The following is a 22,339-nucleotide window of genomic DNA, read 5'->3' as shown; positions in this document are numbered from 1 at the left end:
TTTGAGGGCAGCCTGGTCTACACAGTGAGCTCCAGGACAGCCTGGAGAACCTGTCTCAAAAAAAATTCCCATTTCTAAAGATTAAAAAAAAAATTTTTTTTATTTCTTTGGGGTGAGAGTTGAGACAGGATTTCTCTGTGTACCCTGGCTATCTTGTGTAGAACTCACTGTGTAGACCAAACTGCCTTAAACTCAGCAATCCGCCTGCCTCTACCTCCCAAGTGCTGATATTAAAGATATATGCCACTACATCTGGTCTAAGGTTTTTGTGTTTTTGAGACAGGGTGTCTCTGTGTAGCTCTGGTTGACCTGGAACTCATTACGTAGACCAGGCTGGCCTTGAACTTACAGAAATCCTCCTGTCTCTGCCTCCTGAGTACTGGGATTAAAGGCATATACCAACATACCTGGCCTCTAATGGTTTTTGATATGCATTGATAAGTCACCAAAAAAGTTATATCACTTCAGTTCTCAGCACAGGTGCATAGGAGCACCCAGGACTAAAAAATTTTGTTGTTTTTTTGTTTGTTTGATTTTTCAAGACAGGGTTTCTCTGCATAGTCCTGGAGGTTCTGGAATATGCTCTGTAGACCAGGCTGACCTTAAATTCAGAGATCCGCCTGTCTCCTCTTCCCAAATGCTGGGATTAAAGGCGTGAACCACCACGCTTGGCTAAATAATCTTTTTAAAAAAGAATTTTATATTAACAATTGTGGTAACATAGGATATCATAAAATTTTACCATTTTAGCTCATTTCAATGTGTTTCATTGTGATTAATTCTGTTCACACTACTCCACAATAGTCACTACCATTTGTCTCCAGAGCCTTTTCCATTGACCCAAAGAGAAGTTCTATCCATGGAGCCTGGAATCCCTGTCCTCTCCACACGGGAGTAGACCCTGCTCTCCTACTTTCTGTCTAAATGAATGAGCTATGCCCATCACATCAAGGAGGTAGGACTGTATGATCCTGTTTTTCCTTTTGTGTCTGGCTTCTCTTATGTGGCACCATGTTTTGGGGGTCCATCCATGTTCTGACTTGGGCAGCTTCATGACTTTTTAAGGCTGAACCACAGCACTTATGTGGAGGAGGAGCATATGTCAATAAGATAGTAACCATGCAAACAGAAAGGGCCGCAGTCACTTCCCCACGCCAGCTCTTGCCCGGACTTAGGTTTCACTGGGCAATACATGGGCCTCAGGAGAGGTGAGGGGACAGACCAAGGCCCTGACTCAGTTCCCAGCACCATGTGGGGAAGCAGGGTGGAGGCAAAAGAGTAAAGAAAGATACTTTCTCTACCAAGACCTCCTGTCCATAGGGGCTTCTTGCTTGCTTAGAACTCCCTGGGGCCACCTGGGGGTCATGGCTACCCGTTTCTTTTTATAGCTGAATGAGAGAAGACAGAACACATGCTCATCTAATTAGGCAGTCAGATGGAGGAAAATATCCAAAGGGCAGGTTGAAATGGTGCCTTCAGAGGCAGGGAGGCTATTTTCAAAGACTTAAAAACAGACAATCACAGACCATGCAATCTAGAATTTCTTTCAAGGGTGCAATTTACAGGCCCACATATGTGAAATCCTCCCTCTGCCCCTTTCTCTTTGCCCCGTTCCCACTGTAAGGTACTGTGGATGAAGGAGGCGAGCCAGGGGAGTAGCAGGGGAAAGAGAGCTCACCGTGAGCAGAAATGGGTACGTGTTGTCTCCCAGTTTCTTGAGCAGGCTCTCCTGGAGGTGGGTAGGGGCACTCATGGCCCCGACGGGAGGGTATACCTGGACCCGAGAAAAGTACAGGTCCCTGCGGAAGGTCAGGCCAATCACATCAATGTCCTCCTGGCCATAGCGGAAGGCGCAAGTCAGAGTGACATACACTGGAAAGAAGATGCACACAGGTGAGACCTGGTCCATTGCGCTGGCCCGTCTACCCCAGCCACTTCCACTGGGCTGAGCCAGCAACAGAGTGACCACACCACACCGTCTGCCCCGGTTCCAGGCTTTGCTGCCTGGAAGGAATGGGAGCCGAGAGACTAATACTCTGCAGCTGGCTGACACATTTTGAGAGAATCAGCATGTTCCTAGGGTTAGAGTTCGTTATCCTAAACAGGGCTGTCACAGGATTGAGAGGCATCTCCCTGGCAACCACATTGTTTTTGCTAGGATGGTAGAAATCTGTCGGCAGGGCTGGCAAGACGGCTAATTGAGTAAAGGTGTCTGCCGCCAAGCCTGACAACCGGAGTCAATCATCTCCAGGACCCACACGGCGGCAGGAGGGAACCGACTCTCCACAAATTGTCCTCTGACCTCCACAGAGGGCCTTAGTGTTTCTGCATCTATCACACACACTACATACACACACTACGTAAGTAACAATGTAATAAATGTTTTAAAACATGCAGACAGACAACATGTGCAGTCCACCGGTCTTCCTGGGTCCGCTCTCCCACCCTCCCTCCGCCTGGTCCACCAGCTTGGGGACCCGGAGCTGGACGTCTGAAATGGTGCTACTGTGCTTGCTTGGGTTAGGGAGGGCAGGGCGTCTGGAGAGACAGACAGACAAACAGTGCTGGAAGCAAAAAGGACGCGTGCGGGAGCCACGTGGAGGCCGAGGGAACAACCAAAGGCCTGGGCCAGGCAGGGAGACAAAATCAAACCGGACAGTGTCTTCGTACATTGCGCAGAAGCACATTAAAAGCATTCTCTAAACCACCACTTCCCAAAATTCTCTCTGATTAAAGACAGCCTGTGCCCAGCGTATGAAAGTTCCCGTCAAGTTTTTTGAAGACAGGAAGTGCGTGGCTCTTCATCGCAAGGCTTGTCAAAGCGGCGCCTCAAGTCCTCTAGTTCTGCCTGAGAATTTCCTCTGTTCCGTTCGGAGGCCAGCTCTCTCTCAACCACTGACTCAGACGAACCACCAAGCACTCGTGCATCCTTCCTTTGAGGTGAGTGCTTGAGAAAGGTGCCCACAGCAGGCCTGGATTTCTGCTTGCACCCTCCAGGCTGTGGTTGCCCCTGATAACTGAATCCCTGTGTGGTAAAGGGCAGGGGCTGACTGGGTTCAAACCAGGGAGCCGCAGAGCACCCAGGAAGGTGAGGCAGCAGGAGAACCATTTCCGGCCATTCCTGCCTTGCCCCCTCTCGCTCCCCACACTGTTGCCAGCCCACACCTGACATAGTCTAGCGGTACAGCCAAGGTTTAGAACAATGCCTTGTGGTTGCCAGTAGCAACCACTCCAGAGGCATATTTAGAATGGAACTGAGTCAGCGACACTATCATAAGCACAGCTCGAATCTGTTCTAATTCAGTTTTTGCAACTGTCATTAGCAACCAATGGCTTGCCGCACGCATCCCAGCTGCCAGAGATCTCAAGGGCACCGTGATGCTGTGGCACAGAACTTTGCAAGGACGCAGAAAAATAAACTCCGGGTTTTATTCCCTTGCCTCTCAATAGGCATGGTTTCCCACATGAAAGCCTACTACTCTCCCCAGAGATAACCTTCACTGCCAGAAGGACGGCAGTGAGGAGGAGCCAGGGGTTCAGCTCACCTTTCTTCCCCTTCACAAGCTCGGGATCCACCAATACAACACCATCTAAACCAAAGGAGAGAAAACCCAGAGAGTGAGATCAAGAAAATCAGACATCTGGCTTTAAAGCTATATATAATATAGTGTCTTCTGTTTTTATTTTGGAGGTGGGTGGTTGAGACTGGGTCTCATGTAGCCCAGGCTAGCCTTGGATTTGCTATGTACGTAGCTAAGGATGACCATAAACAAGTAATCCTCCTGCCTCCAGGCCTGATTCACCAAAGCAGCTTGCTTTTTATTGTTTTTAAGAATAGTAGTTTTGTTATTAGGGGTTGGAGAGACGGTTCAGCAGTTATGAGCACTTGCTGCTCTTGCACAGGACCTGGGTTTGGTCCCCAGCACCCAGATGGCAACACAGAACTGTCTGTAACCCCAGTTTCAGAGGGGCCAATGCCTCTTCTGTCCTCCAAGGGCTCCTGCGTGCATATGATGCACATACATACAGGCAGGCCCATACACTTTTATATACAAGAATAAGAATAGTAATTTTTAAAATGTGGCTCTGGGGTTCAAATTCAGATTGTGAATCTTGGCAGCAAGAATCCTTACCCACTGGGGGAGTGTTTATTTTCAGTGCTTAAAACTGCCAGGTTCTGCCATACTTCTTTCAAATGTTTGATAGACAGTAAATGCTTATCAAGTCAGACGAAGTTGCAGAGCCCGTAGAGAGGGCTCGGGGCCCTCTGTCCTGTTGCCTCCTGAGCTTACAGCTTACAGAAAGTGTTAAGTGGGACATGGACAAGCACACCATGGCTGTGCACAGGTCTGTGCTACCTTATCACAGGTGACCCATGTGACAACCACCACAGTCGACATTTAGAACTGTCCTTTGGACTCCCTCATGTCACCCATGCCTGCTCCCACCATCCTCAGCCCCTGGCAAGCACCGTCTGCAGAATCTTGTCATCTTGAGAATGTTACGTAAGGGGAACCATGAAGTCCACGCCCCTTTGAGATTGCTCTTGTTACCCAGCATAATGCCTTAGAGATCTTGAAGTTATCAATAGGTCACACTTCTTACATCCATCTCCCTTCCTTCCTTCCTTCCTTCCTTCCTTCCTTCCTTCCTTCCTTCCTTCCTTCCTTTTTATTTATATTTTCTTTTGATAAAGTGTCTCTCCTATACAGCCCAGGCCGACCTCAGATTCTCAATCCTCCTACCTCAGTTTCCCAAGTGCTGGGAAACCACGTACACCATAACAACTAGCTGCTTATTCTTTTTTATGATTGAATAGTAGTCCATGGTATGGATATACCACAGTTTGTTTAGCCTTATTCATCTACTGAAGAGAGATTTTCGTTCCTTTCACTATGGAGCTTCTGTGAACAACTATGTCCAGCCAGGTTTTGTATGCATGGTTTTGCCTTCTCAACAGATACCCAGGAGTGCCACTGTCGGGTTCTATGGCAAGTGTACATTCGGTTCCTAAAGAAGCTGCCCAGCTGCCTTCCTAGTGGCTGGGACACTGCACCCCCAGCAGCAGTGTCTGGGGCCAGTCCCTTGGCATCCTCATGACTGGCACTGCCACTGCCTGTTCTTGGCCATCTTTCTTTCTGCATTTGAAAAAATTGAAATATATTAATATTGTGTCAGGGAAATCACATATAGGAACAGTTTTTTTAACAGATAGTTGGATTCCTAGGTGTTTCCTAGAGTCTAGGTGGCTCTGGGGATATAAGAAATGGCCGGTTCAGCCACATATTCACCCAGAAACACATATCGAAGCGATTGGCGGTGGGTTTTGGCTACTTCCTCCCTTAGGTCCAGTGCATTTAAAGTTTCAGGATTAGGACAATTCCTGTTGTCTCTGGCTTCTCCAACCCATTTACTTCAGACATCTTCTCTTGCTCAAAGCCTCCTTTGAGTCTTTATATGTTTCCTTTGCATCAGTTTGAGGGTACAGTCTATCACGATGGGGGAAATATGGAGGCAGGAGCTTGGGGCAGCTGGCCACATTGCATGCCCAGTCAGGAAGCAGAGAGATGAATGTTTTCCTGTAGTACTAAAGATTGAGCCCAGGGCCTTGCACTAGGCAAGTGCTGAGCTACAAACCAGCCCTTTATTTTTTTTTTTTTTATTTGAGGGGCCAGCAAGATGGCTTAGTGGGTAAAGGTGCTTCCTGCACAGTCCTGGCAACCTGAGTTCGATCCGTGAAACCGCACACAGGTGCAAGAGAATTGACTATACCACATTGTCCTTTGACCTCTGCACATATGCCCTCCCCCCAAATAAATAAATAACTGTAAAAATAAACTGTTTCTGGTCAACCAGGAGCCACTTGATGTCATTTTCATTTGTATCTCTTTGGTTAGATTATTTGTGAGATTGATTTTTTTTAAATATTTGTTTTAAATATATATGTGTGTGTGTGTTTATATATATATATATATATATAGAGAGAGAGAGGTGTTTGCCTATATGTATGTATGTATGTATGTATGCATTTATGTATATCATATACATGTACTATGCACAGAGGCAAGAAGGGGGCGTCACATGTTCTGGAGATGGAGTTACACATGATTGTGAGCTGCCGTGTGGGTGCTGGGAACTGAACTCAGGACCTCTGCAAGAGCAGCCAATGCTCTTAACCTCTGAGCCATCTCTCCAACCTGAGATCCATCTTTTTGTTTGTTTGTGTTTTTGAGACACGGTCTTTCTATGTAGCCCTGGCTGTCCAGAAACTCATCATGCAGCCCAGGCTGGCTTTGACTTCATAGACATCCACCTGCCTCTGCCTCCCAAATGCTGAGATTAAAGGCGTGGGCCCCTGTGCTGCTGCATCACCAAGCCTGGCTGGAAATCCTTTTTTTTTTTTTTTTTTTTTTTTTTTTTAATGAAAAACTAGTCATTGTCTGATGACTAACGAAAAACTAGCATTAAATTTTCCTCCAAATTCAACTTACCTACAGGCTCTACTTGGCTGACGTGGTCAACATAGTCTCTCTTCCCCAGGTAAATAGTCACCTGTGGGAAGAACAAGGCATTCACTTAGACACCAACAATCCCAAGCTTCCCAGTAGTGTTTTCCTCTTCCTCTTATTCAGTGCTGAGCCTCGAACCCAGGGCCACACACATGCAAGGCAAGCCCTCTACCCTGGAGCCTCAGCCCTTTCCATTAGTCTTCAAAGGAGGAGACACTTGGTTCCACAACTGATCTGTGGCTTCCTTCTCTCCGGGCTGTGGGCGAAGATGGTTCATTTCAAGTACAGGGTACCTTCTTCCAGCCCTGTATCAGCTCCCAGGAATTCCTTCTGCACGTGGATGGCGGGAATCCTTTCCACTCTGTTCTGTCCTTCCCATCAAGCCCAGGTCTATATCAACCCATACATTCATGGAAGGTTATGCCTATGGACACAGCCAGCTTTCTATGTCTAGCTGTGGGCTGAAAGGCCCTGTCTTCTTGTTCAGAGACTTTCTGGACTAGCCAAAGAATTAGGAATTCCAGAGGAGCCTGAAATCCCATCGGGTGAGCTCTGCACAGGTAACCAGTAACCACTCGCTCAGGAAGGAGGTGGTGGAGCTGAGTTGGTGGGGATACCATCCCTGCTCTTGGTAGCCAGTCTTCTCACCTATTATTCTGTGAAGCTGCTTCCCTGCTGCTCACTGCTCTACCAAAGGACCACAAAGTCCTTGAGGAGAGGATCTAGAACAGTGGTTCTCAACCTTCCTAATGCTATGACCCTTTAATAGAGTTTCTCATGTTGTGGTGACCCCTAACCATAAAATTATTTTCGTTGCTACTTCATAACTGTAATTATGTTACTGTTATGAATTGGAATGCAAATATGTTTTCCAATGGTCTTAGGCGACCCCTGTGAAAGAGTCGTTAAACTTCTCTCAAAGGGTCGCAACCCACAGGTTGAGAACTGATGATCTAGAGTGTTCTATGCCCCTTTCAGCCTTCTCAGTATTTATTACAGCCTATGATTGTACATAGAGGGATTCAATCAGTGCTTGCTAAGTACACCAATGAGCAAAACCCTGTGCCCTGGCTAGCCCTCTGTTTCTCTAGGCCTCTGAAGAACACATTTTTTATTTCTGCAAACAATCCAAGTGATTTTTGACATTAAATTAACGTCTTATACTCAAATCCTCCACAACGTATCATTTGTCCCCAGGGTGGGTCCATTTGCATGGCTGATGGTGGAGGTTGTATCAAGCAAATGCCTCTAGATCCCTATTAACAGCGAAGATCCCATGAGAAACCTTGTAAATCTGTGCACGGTGTTTCTGCAGGTCTCAGCAGCCTGGGAAGGGTGGGATCTGGGTATGGGACGCAGGGACATTGCGAAGTGTGCAGCAGCAGGCGCCAAGCTTCACCCTCTAGACCAGAGTTCCACTCCGAGGCTAGCCCAGCTGGCTCACCCAGTGAACTCCCTGGCCCTCTGTTTTCCATGTAGGATGGACCCAAAAGTAGAGGGAGAGAGAAGGGGGAGCTGGTGTTTGCACACACACACACACACACACACACACACACACACACACACACACACACCCGCCTTTCCTGCCTGGCCCGTGGCTGGCACGTTCCTCTAAACACGGTCATAGTTCCCAGAAGGTGGCCTGTTGGCTTCTGGGTTCTGAAACCTGCTGGATACCCCATCCCCTCAGCCCAGGGAAGCCCTGCGCCCAGTGCTACAGGCCCAGTCCAGACCAGAGGGGACTAAGGTTCCCCAGTGGTAGTAGACCTTGAGTTTTACCCAGGGACACAAACTTTCCTCAAATCCAGCCTATCTCTGCTCTTGCAGGACCCCTAGCATGTGGACACCTCCTAATTCATGGACGTGCCTGCTTCCTCCCTCCTGTGGAATAGCATCCAGTTCCTTGAAAGTGGCCAACAGGAGCCTTACCTCTGGGCTCCAGGCCCCTCTGCCCTCACCTTGGCCTTGGCCATGGCAGCTCTGATGAACCCATCTGTTCCTGCTGCCTGCACAGCAAGGAAGGCCCTTCAGCCACATCTCTAGCTGAGGAAGGCCCTACCCATGCTTCAAGAGAACAATCGGGCACTACAAGTCTCCTTCAGCTCAGCATACTCTGGCTGCTCCTGCCTTACTTTGAGATAGTGTTTCTCATTCTGTAGTACAAGCTCTCCTAGAACACACAGTGTAGCCCAGGCTGACTTCAAACCTCCTGCCTCAGCTCTCAAAGTGCTGAAGTTAGGGGCACCGGTCATCATGCCTAACACCTTTCAGCCTATGGTGCCACAGGAATGCTCAAGACCTGCTACCCCATCCCAGCACATGCCCCATCTGGCTTCAGGACTGTGGAGGCCTCATCATATCACTGGTCTACGGCGATAAAACCTCTCTAGGTTGTTATGTTAGGTTTGAGGTAAGTGGTGGGGAAGAGGCAGACAAAGGGTGTGGTCAGGAAGGAGAGGGGAAGCTCTGCCTTTGAAGGAGGCTCTGCCTGAGCAGACAGCACAGGCAGGTGGCTGGACAACAGGCAGGAGTGGCTCTCTGGGCAAAAGAGATGGCAAGATGCCCAAGTGAAGAGAATGCAATGGCCTCCTTTGCAGCAGGTGGCCACAGAGTAAGGATGAAGGCTGAGTGAGGCAAGGTCTTTAGGGCTCAGGCCTGAGGAGCCCAGGAAGACTCTAGACACTGGTCATTTCAAATTCAAAACAACTCTGGAAGATGAGATTGGCCCTGTTTTCTACAGACACTGAGCTCTGGGCCCCGCTGGAAGCTAAGAGGAAGAAAGAGGATTAGCAAGGAAAGCCAGGCATGCAGCCTCTTCATGGTTGGGAAAAGAGAGGGTTGAAGAGTCTCTGGGAGCATGAAGGTGAGGAGATGGGGGAGCATTTTCTTCTCCCAAGCTTTGGCTGGAAGAGAGAGACCTGGAGCTGGAGGCCAAGGGGAGCTGTTGATAGTCATTGTGATAAGAGGCAGGGTGCTAAGACATTTTTTATTTTTGAGACAGGGTTTAACTATGTAGCCCTGGCTGTCCTGGAACTTGCTATGCAGACCAGGCTAGCCTCAAACTTAGAGAGATTCACTTGCCTCTGCCTCCTGAGTACAGGGATTAAAGGTGTGTGCTATCAAGCCAAGCTAAGACCTGTTCTCATTCTGGGAAAGGCTATAGATCCAACACAGATTAAATGGGACTAAGTTCCCCAGCGGTGGTACATCATGAGTCTTACCCAGGGGCGAGTGACTCTGAACTCAGTTGGGAACAAGGCCACCCTTCTACTGCCCTGGAAAGGCTTGGCAAGGACAGGAACAGGTGGAGGAGAAGGGTTACCGTGTGAAACCAACAGACTTCTGGCACCCCACCTACAACTAAGCACATCTTCTTCCTGGCTAAAGCAGCCAGTCACACTCAAGATCCACACCATCCTCGTTAGGTAGCATGCTAAGAGGAGGCCAGCTCTAATGGGGTTTCCCCCTCTTCTCTCCCCTCTTCCAACCCTGTCTTTTTCTTTAACATTTTTTTTGTTTTTATGTGTATGAATGTTTTGCCTGCATGTATGTATGTATGTATGTATGTATGTATGTATGTATATGTGCCTGGTGCCTGCAGAAGCCAGAAGAGGGCAACTGATCCCCTAGAACCTGAGTTATGAATGGTTGCTAGTTACCAGGTGGGTGCTGGGAACTGAACCCAGATCCTCTGCAAAAGCAACAAGTGCTCTTAACTGTTGAGCCACCTCTCCAGTCAGCTAGCCAGCTTGCATGCCTTCCTTTCTCTTTGACAAGTTCTTCCTGTGTAGCTCTTGCTGGCCTTGAACTCGGGATCCTCGTGAGTGCTGAAATCAGAAGTGTGTGCTGCCACTTCCAGCTCTGAGAATGTTTCTTGATTGCTCTGATCCAATTCTGACAGTCTAATTCCTTTGGCTTGTGATTGGCTTAGTGTAGGCAGGCAGCGCAGACCCAACCGATGAATACAGGAAGCAAGTCTAGAGAGCTCCTGGGAAAGGTTTCCTGGACTTCATCTCTCTGTGCTTCCTGCCTTAGGACCAACCACCTCATGCTCCTGCCACCAGGCCAGCTCACTGTGTTGGGCTGTACCCTCAAACCATGAACCAAAGTGAGCTGGGGTGCTCACCACCAGCCTGGGGATATCACAGAAGAAAGAATCACAGAGAAATAGCTGCAGAGGCCAGGTACCCCAAGACTGGGGCATACAGAGGTTGCCATTGAAAACCCCAGTACATGAAACATTAATTGACAGATTCTCCTCCACTCTGATCCTTGGATCAGCAAAAAACTAAGCAGGGCCTGGCAGCACATGCCTGGAATCCTAGTTTCTCGGGAGGTCAAGGCTGGAGGAGCCCAAGTTCAAGACCAGCCTGGGAAACTCCATAAGATTCTGTCTCAAAATAGAAATAAAATTAGAGCTGGGGATATATATATAGTTCAGTGGTGGGGTACTGGCCTAGCATGTATGAGGCCCCAAGTACAATTCCCTGGTACCACAGGAGGGAAGGAGAGAGGGAGGGAGGCAGACAAGGAGGGAGGGAGGGAGGGAGGGAGGGAGGGAGGGAGGGAGGGAGAGAAAGAGGAAATATATTTCTTGTTCAAATGATTTCTGCTTAGACACCAGGTGCATTTCAAGGAGGCATGGCCATAGACAATGGATGTCTGTTAGGTATTGGGGGGAAAGTGACCATGGAAACTAGCACAAAGCAGTTCCTTTTCTGTTGGAAGTGGAGATGAAAGGGACTGAACAGACACAGTGGGAATAAGTGTTGGTGAATGAAAAGATGTAGGGTACCAAAGCTATCACCACAAAGAACCCACGTGCTTGATGAAAATGATGGCACTTCCGGCCCACAGAGGAGCAGGCAGGAAGGGATGAGGGAAAAGCTCTGTGAGGTACCATGAGGAATCCGGTGGTAGACGGAGGCAGAGCTGCACTGTCCATTAGGTAGCTACTAGATACGCCAGCCTTAGTGTGTTTTCAGATTGGCCTGCACTGTAATACATTCCCTTAAGTTAGCAAGGAAGAGTAACAAGGTTGTGGGGGACAACGGGACTGAGGGATGGTGGGATGCAGGACCCATCGGTGGGTCCTTGGTCCTCTCTCACTGATTGCCCAGCCCGTGGACACAGAGCATCCCTAGGCCTCCTGGTAGTTGGATGCTGGTCATGGTTACCCTTGACAACTGTCTGCTTCCTGTTGTTCTTACGGTAATCCCATGAAGTCACTCTTCTGTGCCACTTACCGACTTGTCCCGAGAGACCTTCTTGAAGATGACGTGGGACTTATTGGTCTTCACACAGGCTGCCATGTTGTCCGTCCCTTGGGAACTCTCTCAGGTTGGAGGGCTGGGAAAGCACAATCCCAAACAAAATTAAGGACACTCTGGACGTAAAGCCCACTCCTGAGTCTTCTTCCCTTGGACATTCCCCCCATGGATGCTTCAGCATCCATGCTTGATCAAATCAGCTGATTGGTTGTACTTCACTGTAGGGTATGCTTAAAAAAATATTTCATTTATTTGTATGTGCGCCACATGTGTACAGATGCCTGTGGAGGCTAGAAGAGGGTGTTAGATCCCTCAAAGCTGGAGTTGTAACCTCCTGACCTGGGTGCTGGGAACCAAACTCACGTCTTCGGGAGGAGCAGCAAGGACTTGTAACTTCTGAGCCATTTCTCCAGCACCAGACCCCACTCTTGAAATGGGGTCTCACTACATAGCCCTGGCTGGCTTGAAACTCACTCTGTAGCCCAGGCTGGCCTCAAACTCACAGAGATCCACCTGCCTCTGCCTCCAGAGCGCTTGGATTAAAGGCCTGCGCCACCACACCTGGCCCGGTGTGTATTTTGGTGTGTTCTGTTTTTCTTGGTAAGTTTCAAACACGTCAGTAAACTTCACCAACTAGATTCTACTGAAGTTTTGCTTTTTCTGATTAAATGTTGGTGTCACGTACTACTCTTCAGGTTACGTCTACAATGCTGTCACTCCAGGTGTGGTGACTCCTACCTGTTATATGGGCACTCAAGAGACAGAGCTAGGTTGTAGGGAGTTTGAGGCCAGCCTGGTCTACATAGCGAGTTCCAGGGCAGCCAGGGCTACATAGTAAGACTGTATCAAACAAACAAAACCAATGTTATCATAATTAGATCCTTTCTTCTTCTTCCTCCTACTCCTCTTGTTTCATTATGTGGCCCAGGCTGGCTTCAAACTGGCAATCCTCCTGCCTACTGCCATGATTAGAGGTGTGTACCACCATACCTGGCTTTTTTGTGCCTTGTGGTAAGCATACAGAAATTGTTTCTGAAACACACCAGAACAGAACTGCTCCCCAAATGCAGCTGTCAGGAGCATAGGAGAACCCCACAGTTCCATCAAGACGGCCTTTCCCTCACCCAACGTATCTGTTCCCTCTCCTCAGTCTGACAGATAGTCGGGCCATCTCATGGTCTAGGATTAAAGACCCTCCAAGTTTCTTTCCCAAGCAAAGTCCTGTGGTAGCAAACCCCAGCATTTCACCTTGCAGAAGCATGCTGTCCTTGTTGGCCTGTGTCCACCCTGGTGTCTGAGAATGCTTGGGTTCGGCTCTCACTTACCTTGTGACTTGTCACCAACCAGCTGGGATGACCAAGGAGGTCAGGAAAGGGTCCCTGTGTTTTCAGTGGTGAACAGCCAGCTCCTGTTCTGAGGCAACTGGTGAGGTCCCACCAGATGACCCCACAGGGCAAGAGTGAGGCCCCTAGCCGCCACGTGGGGGAATTTGTAGGGATCTGTAGGGATGCCCAGCACTGAGGTCTCAGTGTCTAAAAGCCAAATCAGATTTGAAGAGCAGGGAGGAGATTGGATTAGTGAGATGGCAGATTGGCCCTTTCAGCAGTTCTAAGCATTAGCTGGGAGCTTCAGTCTTCTCAGAGGATCCCAAAGATGCACGAGCTATCCAGCTGGCCTGGGGAAGGTGCAGTGGGAGGAACAGCTAATTAAAAGCTCGCTCTTTTTTCTTAATCCTAAACCTCTTTGGGTTCTGGAAATAGATAGCTTATCCCTTCGCTCCTCAGCATCATCAGGAAGGGAATGTTCAAGTGACAGACCTGATTAGGCTCAGCAGGCATTAAGGTATTATACAAAGGAAAAGGTCAAGGAGAAATGTCACTCGAGGGCTGAGCTGCAGGTGTCCCTCTTCTTCACTCAACACCAAGAGTCCTATTGGGCTCTCTATCTTCCTACATCTTTACATGCCCAGTATGGGTCCATGCACCACCTGGGCTTCCCTGGGCAGTTATGAGTCTACATCTGATGGACATCCATCTCTACTTTCTAGGCCCTTCTCCACACCCAGCTCAGCCCTTCTTAGCCCTGACCCATCAGTTCCCCTGCTGGGGAGGTCCTGTCTCTCTTGCATGTAGACATGGGTCCTTCCAAGTTTGACCAGATGTCATTTCCTCAAGGAAGTCCTTCCAGCCACCAGGATCAGACCAGTTGCCATTCACCTTTACTAGTGACTTTTTTTTTTTAATTTATTTTTTGGTTTTTTGAGACAGGGTTTCTCTGTGTAGCTTTGTGCCTTTCCTGGAACTCACTCTGTAGCTCAGGCTGGCCTCGAACTCACAGAGATCCTCCTGGCTCTGCCTCCCGAGTGTTGGGATTAAAGGCTGCGCCACCACCGCCCGGAGTGTGACTCTTCTTTATTACGTCTCTGGACCTGTAAGGCAGAGTGCCCCTGACATTGTGCTTCCCTCACTTTGAGGGGAGTAATCCATACTCCCCAAAACCCTCAGGGAGTGAAAGTCTGGAATGCTATGGCCCCTAACTCACCTATATAGTGGTATTCACTCTAGAAATAAAGCAGTAGCAACAGAAGACTTCTTGTGATACCTAGGGTGTCACTCTCTGTGCCCCAACCTGGTGGCTTTCAGTCCCTCCTGGATAATACCTGCCAGGTTCTGGCCTTATTTCTCAGCACCCTGCCCACCAGCCACTGTCGGGTCTGCTGCCCTCCCTTGATTTCTGTAAACCCACTTTTTCCCTTCCTGCTTGTTGCTTCTGCTCCTCCTGCTCCTGATCCTCAGTCCTCAACACACACAACCAAAGGAGTACTTGGGACTCCAAACACTTAGCAAGTCAAGAACCTGGACTGCAGTAGTAACAGCTCATGATTTAGTGAAGTAGTTACCATGGTGATGGATTTGCTAGTATTTTCACACGTCCGTCACTGCCCAAGCTTTTAATTCCCAAGGGAAAAACCGGACTTCATTTGTATTATTTACTTTGAGATCAGGTCATGCTTACATACCTGGGGGCTGGAATTACAGATGGTTGTGAACCTCCATGTGGGTGCTGGGAACTGAACACAGGTCCTTTCTAAGAGCAGTGAGTGCTCCTAACCACTAAGCCATGTCTCAAACCCCAACATTGTCTTTAAATTTTTTTTATGTATATGTGTGTGCTGTAGTGCATGTCTGTGTATCACATGTATGTAGTACTTGCAAGACCAGAAAAGGGTACAGGATCCCTTAGAAGCAGAGTTACAGTCGTGAGCCTCCACATGAATGTTGGGAATCAAACCCAGATCCTCTGCAAGAGCAGTCAGTGTTCCTGATCACCGAGCTCTCTCTTTAGTCCTGACGTTTTGTTGTTTTTTAAACAGAAATGCCAGCTAACAAATGTAAAAGGATGATAAAACATTACCCAGCAAAATGCAGTTGCATTAATCCTCGCCTTTCAGGTTTGTTTCGTTTGTTTGTTTGTTTTCTGGCCTGGAACTCATGGCAATCCTCCTGCACTAGCCTCCCAAGTGCTGGGATTCTAGGTGTTGTGCCACTAAACCTGACTAGTTTCTGTAGCTGGAACACTAAAGGCCCTAGAGAGATTGCTCTTCTCCCACAGACAGTAAAAATCCGGGCTTCCTAGTGCTCCTAACCTAGACCCATACTCCCAATCTGCTGCCTTTGGTTTCGTTTTTTCTGACACAGGGTCTCGCATCTAACTTGGGCTGTCCTTGAACTCATGATCTTCCTGCCTCACCTTCTGGAGTGCTAGTAGTACAGTCCTACACCTTCATATTTTCCTCAGACCCTAGCCCTTTTATCAAGTATGTTATACTCCAGGCCCCAGTCTGCCTAATCCCAGCTAGATACATCCCCTGCTCTTCAGATCCTGCATGGCCTGTCTTTCTCTCATTTCCATGGAAACAGCAAGATTATTGCCATGGTTTCCTCTTACTCCCTGGTCAACCCTAGCATTTCTCAGTGTGGTTCTGGGTGGCATGGCATGCCCCCTCCCCTGGGGAACTATGAGTGACAAATTTCATTATGGTAAAGTTATTTCCTGATCTTCTGGCTCACCATACCTGAATGACAGTAAAACTTCCATCTTGAAACTTTAGGACTAGTCATTGGCCTTTAAGCCACTAAGCAGCAAGGCGATGTAGGGATGAGGTCCCTCTAGGACAAGGTGATGTAGGGATGAGGTCCCTCTAGGACAAGGCGATGTAGGGATGAGGTTCTTCTAGGACAAGGTGATATAGGGATGAGGTTCTTCTAGGACAAGGTGATGTAGGGATGAGGCCCCTCTAGGACAAGGTGATGTAGGGATGAGGTCCCTCTAGGACAAGGTGATGTAGGGATGAGGTCCCTCTAGGACAAGGTGATGTAGGGATGAGGTTCTTCTAGGACAAGGTGATGCATATGGATCTCTGTCCCAACTGCATGGGAGGTATCCCTTTGGATTAGCTTGAATTCATCAAGTCTTTAGAGCCTACTTCTGGCCAAAAAGGAGGATGTGTTAAATTATAACAAAGTTAAGGACTCAACACCCATGTGTGTGATCCCAGACTGGATAGTCAGCTGGATAAGTGAGGTGCACAGAACATTCTGGATGAATTGGGGAAATGTGAATGTGGTTGGGACAGTGCCAGAACAGAGGCTGGCAGATGCTCAGTGGGTAGAGTTGCTTGTTATGCAAACCTGATGATGACCTGAGTTCAATCCCTGGATCCCATGTGGGAGGGGGAGAATCTGCCCCCAAATCTGTGCTCTGATCTCCACATGAGTTCTTTGGCACATGGGGGGATAGGCAGAGACCCTTATCAAAAACCCAAAAAGGGGGGGGGGCTAGAGAGATGGCTCAGCAGTTAAGAGCACTGGCTGCTCTTGCAGATGACTTGGGTTCAGTTCCACGCACCCACATTGTGGTTCACAGTCCCCCTGTAACTCATTTCAGGGGACCTGACACTTTCTTCTCATCTCTACCAGCACCAGGCATGGACATGGTACATATGTACACAAACATGCACACAAAACATTCTGACACATTTAAAAAAAGAAAAAAAAACAACAAAATAAAGATAAGCATTAAAATAGGTTACAAGTCGAGCATGGTGGCACATGCCTTTAATCCCAGTGTTCAAAAGGCAGAGACAGGCAGATCTCTGAGGCAGCCTGGTCTACATAGTAAGTTCCAGGCCAGCCAGGGCTACATAGTGAGACTCTGTCTCAAAAACAAAACAACCAACCAACCAACAGCAACAACAACCAAAAAATGGGCTATGAATCCAGGAAATTCCTTTTTAAAATTTATTTTTATTTTATGTGCATTGGTGTGAGGGTGTCAGATCTTGGCATTACAGACAGTTGTGAACTGCCATGTAGGTGCTAGGAATTGAACCCAGGTCCTCTGGAAGACAGCCAGTGCTCTTAACCACTGAGCCATCCCTCCAGCCCCTCAGGATACTCTTAAAGTCTCCCTTTAAAATACAAAGACGGGCTGGAGAGAAGTGTCAGTGGTTAAGAGCACTTGCTCTTGCAGAGGACTAGGTTGGCTTCCAACACTCACAAGGCTGCTCGAAGCCATCTAAACCTGCAGTTGCAGGAGCTGCTCCTCTCTTCTGATGTCTGCAGGCACCAGGCATGCACGTACATACATGCAGGCAAAACACTCTAACAATGCAAATTTTTAAAAATCTAAGTTTTTTTTCATATACAAAACAGAGAAGTGGATTTGCACGTGGGTGAAGTGGGGAGATGGGGAAGGTAATAGGAGGAAGAGAAAGGGGAAACTTCCATCAGGATGTAAAATAAATGAATAAATTTAATTAATAATAATTAAAAAATGCCAGACATGATGATGCATGCCTGTAATCCTAGCACTTGAGAGGCTGATAGAAAGATTTCCACAAGTTCAAAGCCAGTGTGATCTACATAGTGAGACTACCTTCCCCTCATGTAACTCCACTCCAAGACTAGAGCCAGCAAGATGGTTCAGTGGGCAAAGATACTTGCCACAAAATCCTAATGACATGAGTTCAATCCCCGGAATCCACATGGAAATGGGGAGAGAGCTGACTACACAAAGTTGTCCTCGGACCTCCAAACAAGCTGCCACGTATGCAAACCCACATATACACATCACATCTACATACAGTAATGGATAATTAAAAGCTAAAAATACAAAAATCAAAAAGCTCCACAAACTCTCTAGCCCTGCCTGGCTGCAGTTGTTTGCTCATGGAATCCTGCATCCTCCCATTGCTTCATGGGTGCCAGCCCACAGGAAGGGTATAGTTGGGCATATCTTAGTCACTGGCCTGCCATAACTTTGTGTGTATGCATACATACATGCAAGCATGTGCGTGTGTGTTCACTGGGGATCCAACTAGAAGCTTTGGGTTCATACACACTAGAGAAACCTCTACACACTTCTGCTGTGGGATGGTCTGTATGTCAAATTGCTCTGATTGGTCAATAAATAAAACACCAATTGGCCAGTGGCCAGGCAGGAAGTAGGTAGGACAAGGAGAGAGGAGAATGCTGGGAAGCAGAAGGCTGAAGCAGAGAGACACTGCTGCCACCGCCATGACCAGCAGCATGTGAAGACACCGGTAAGCCACCAGCCACATGGCAAGGTATAGATTTATGGAAATGGATTAATTTAAGTTATAAGAACAGTTAGCAAGAAGCCTGCCACGGCCATACAGTTTGTAAGCAATACAAGTCTCTGTGTTTACTTGATTGGGTCTGAGCGGCTGTGGGACTGGTGGGTGACAGAGATTTGTCCTGCAAGGCAGGAAAACTCTAGCTACACACTTCTATGTGGAAATGTCTTTTTTTTAATTTTTATTTTTATTTTTATTTTATTATTTTATTTTATTTTATTTTATTATTTTATTTTATTTTATTTTATTTTATTTTATTTTATTTTATTTTATTTTATTTTATTTTTATGTATATAGCATGTATGACTGCAGGCCAGAAGAGGGCACCACATCTCATTACAGATAGTTGTGAGCCACCATGTGGTTGCTGGGAATTGAACTCAGGACCTCTGGAAGAGCAGTCAGTGCTCTTAACCTCTGAGCCATCTCTCCAACCCACGTCTTTTTTTTTTTTTTTTTTTTTTTAAGGTGAAAAAAAAAAGTATGTATTTAGAATTAGCTAGCTGGACTCGGTTTAGATGATTCCAGTTTCGTTGGCAACATCCAGAGCATCACAATCATGAGTCAATGGAACATACACCTTTTCTTCATCAGGCCTTATTAGGGTGTTGACTTTGGCCACATCAATGTCATAGTCTCTTCACAGCCTGTTTGATTGGTGCTTCTTGGCCTTGACATCCACAATGAATAGAGTATGTTGTTGTCTTCTGTCTTCTTCATGGCTGACTCAGTGGTCAGGGGCAATTGGATGATGGCATAGTGGTCAGGCTTGTTTTTCCTCAATGTGTTTTTCAAGATTTGGGCTGCCTCCAGAGCTACAGGGTCTTGGGCTGCCAGAAGGTGGGTGACGTGCAGATCTTTTTGAGACTGTGGACACTTCTCAGCACTGCCTTCTTGTCTTTCAAGGCCTTCACTTTGACTTTGACTTTAGGAAGGGCAGGAGCTTCCTTTGATTTCGGCGCCCTCTTGGCTTGGAAATGTTATTTTTAACCTCTGGTTTGTGATGATTTTTCTCTTCTTGATGGAGAAATGAGAGACAAAAAGGGCATTCTTGTTCCTAAAAACCAAGTATTCCAGATACTCTGAGTTTGAGGTTCTAATTTTTCAGTGTGACTCTTCCCATCTTCACAGGATAGGCTTCAGAACCAACATGACTTGCCTACCCTCAGTGTAACATCTAGTGACATCTAGCACCCACTTCTGACAAGCCTTACACAGACCATCCAGCCCTGGGCAAAGGCAGATCTGCCTGTCTTTAGCTGTGCATTACAGAACTGCGTTTTGAAACTCCAGAGCCCAGGGAACAGTTGGAAGCAGCACAATAAACCCCCAACAAGCAAGACGAGCAATGCTTGCCGTGTGCACACGGAACACTTAGTCCATAAACGTTCCAGAAGATGGCTCCAGAGCATAAGGACAGAAATATCCACTCCATAAAATAAGCAGAGTGTGGTGGTGCTCAGGGATAAGTCCTTAGTTTGCAAAAACAGGTAACTCCAAAGTTGGGCATGATGCCTCATGTTATTAATCCCAGCATTCTGAAGGCTGAAGCAGGAGGATCTTAAGTTCAAGGACAATCTGGGGTACACATGAGAAAAAGAAAAAAAAAAAATAAGGGGGCTAGAATGGCTCAAAGTTAAAGCACTTGCTGCTCTACCAGAGAACCTGAATTCAGTTTCCAGTACCCACATTGGGTGGCTCACAACCACCTTTAACGCCAGTTCCAGGGAATCCAATACCTCCCACAGGTGTATACACACACACACATACACACACACACACCCCTTTGCTCACAACTACCTTTAACTCCAGCTCCAGAGTACCTAACACCCTCCAAAGGTGTACACACACACAGACACACAAACTCCTTTGCACCTTCCCCTAGGTTTGCTCTTGAAGTTGACTGGCCTGAATTCCAGTCCAGGGAGTCCTGTTCATACAGCACACCTTTCTCTGGAGTCACCCACAGGGAGATGAGGCTCCAAACCCTGTGTTTCAACTCTAAACACTAAGGACAGTCAGGGCTCGTGGGGGAGGGGCGGTGCTATGAGCACTGTCAGCCAAGAGGCTTATGCTTGTCATCGTAAGGGCACTTGCTGGAGGAAAACAGGCGCTGTGCTAAACATCAACTGCAAATGAAATGGCATGTCCTCATTGCCAGAGCTTTATGAAACAAACACAGGGAAGTCTGAAGCAGCTGCCATTTCTGAAGAGTGTCAGGAACAGGAGCTTTTAAAAGCCATCGCCTGGCGCAGGAGGGATGACTCCGAGGTTCAGAGCACTGGCTGCTCTTCTAAGGACTCAGGTTAGATTGCCAGTGCACACAGGCCACACGGAGGTTCACAGCTGTATGTAACTCCAGATACCCTTTTCTGGCCTCCAAAGGTACCAGGCATTTAAGTGGTGTACAGACATGCATGCAGGCAAAACACTCAAACACATAAAACACTGAAAGAAATCTAAGCTATCACTCCAACTCCTACATTAGTTAACTCTATAGAGCAGAGGTCTGCCTAATACTTAAAACATAATTGTAGCTCACAATTTTTTTTTTTTTTTTTAGTTCACAACTCTCAAGGTAGTAAGACTTTACAAACAAAAACAACCCCTTAGTCCACATTCCAGCCCTTATTTGGATCTCTTGTGTAACATTCCCAATAAGTTATTGAGTATTTCTAAGGTTGGGAAATCAATAACTCATTATATACTTACTTTTTATCACATCCTGCAGCCTAGACTAGTCTCGAACTGATTCTCCTGCCTCAGCCTTCCGAATACTAGACTTACAGGCATGCACCACTACAGCTTAGCCGTGGGAGAGCTGTTGGAATGAAACTGACGTTCCTTCTACTTCTCCCCGTTGCTTCAAGTTCATCTTTCTGCAAATTTCTCTGATGAGCATAAAAGGATGCTTACTTCCCAAGGGCACTGGAATCCCTTCACCACTCTGGGATCCAATGTCACTGGTGCCCCAGATGTGTGTAGTGGGAGGTGGGTAGCTCCAGAGGGGGCCCTCGATTCTGTAGTCCACTGATGAGTCCCTGTGTCCATAAGAAAGCTGCTCAGTCTCCCTGAGATTTCCCTTTCTCCGTTTGTATAAGGCAACATCACTACCTGACCATTTTGTGGTGGGGTGAAGAAACCTGTGGAATGTGTAGACAAGTCCCTTGAAAAAATGCTCAGTATAGGGTTAGGCAGGGCTCTCAGACTTGTTCTTTTCCTCCTACACTGGAGGTTGATACATACCTGGGTGCTTCCTTAGGCTCTGTATTGCCCACTGAACCCCAATGACAATGGGGTCTCTGGAACAGTGAAACCACTACTAAAGAACTCAGTGTCCATCCACCACCCCACGGATGGAGTCCAGGATCTGTGAACTTGGCATTTGTGCAAACTTGTGCTGACTGTTAGTAGTACGTCTATTTTCCCGGCTGACTGTCTGGCACTGGGCATCAATCGGTGTGCTCCTCCCTGGAAGGACCGCCTCTCCTGCTCCCAGCTTTACTCGGTTGTCTATAGCTGTGTAGGACCGAGGCCTCGTGAGCTGCCCCCCCCCCCCCGTTACTTGGTGTGTATGTTGGTGTCCCCCTTGGGTCCTCGCATCTGGGTGGTCATGTCGGTGAGATTTTATGTATAGCTTCTGATGTGACGAGGAACAGTCTCACAGCAAGTCCCTCTGCTTCTTACCATCTTTCTGTCCCTCTTCATCAACATTCCCTGAGCTTTAGGTGCGGAAAATGTTTTGCACAGGTATCCACTGGGACTGGGTCCACAACTCTGCATTTTGACTGGTTTTCTGCAGTGGTCTCCACTTAAGAAGAAAGTGTCCACTTTTCTCTGGATTGATCTGCTATTTATAGATCTTAATTTGAAAGACAACCAGTGCCTTTGTTGGTGTTATG

The 22,339-nt window shown here is 47.5% G+C and overlaps 1 protein-coding gene and 1 pseudogene across 3 annotated transcripts in view; both read right to left on the bottom strand.

The window, feature by feature from the left end:
• Positions 1–11,821, bottom strand: part of Sag (S-antigen visual arrestin) — a 39,446-nt gene extending 27,625 nt beyond the window's left edge. For 2 of the 3 annotated variants that reach the window (XM_037210071.1, XM_037210072.1), the window contains exons 1-2: positions 3,166–3,220; positions 1,679–1,872 (exon numbers count right to left, since the gene is read on the bottom strand). In XM_037210071.1, coding sequence (XP_037065966.1) covers positions 1,679–1,872; positions 3,166–3,172 — 201 coding nt within the window. In that variant the 5' untranslated portion in view covers positions 3,173–3,220. Of the gene's footprint in view, positions 1–1,678; positions 1,873–3,165; positions 3,221–3,545; positions 3,591–6,491; positions 6,553–11,755 lie in introns of those variants that run through there. The other variant, XM_028876286.2, reaches the window with a different exon arrangement.
• Positions 11,822–18,899: 7,078 nt separating this feature from the next.
• LOC114697843 lies at positions 18,900–22,052 on the bottom strand (annotated as a pseudogene).
• Positions 22,053–22,339: the final 287 nt, after the last annotated feature.

The sequence above is a fragment of the Peromyscus leucopus genome, chromosome 13 (genome assembly GCF_004664715.2).
Source record: "Peromyscus leucopus breed LL Stock chromosome 13, UCI_PerLeu_2.1, whole genome shotgun sequence".
NCBI lineage: Eukaryota > Metazoa > Chordata > Mammalia > Rodentia > Cricetidae > Peromyscus > Peromyscus leucopus.
The sequence above is the reverse complement of the archived record's forward strand: the minus strand, read 5'-3'. Positions and strand labels throughout refer to the sequence as shown.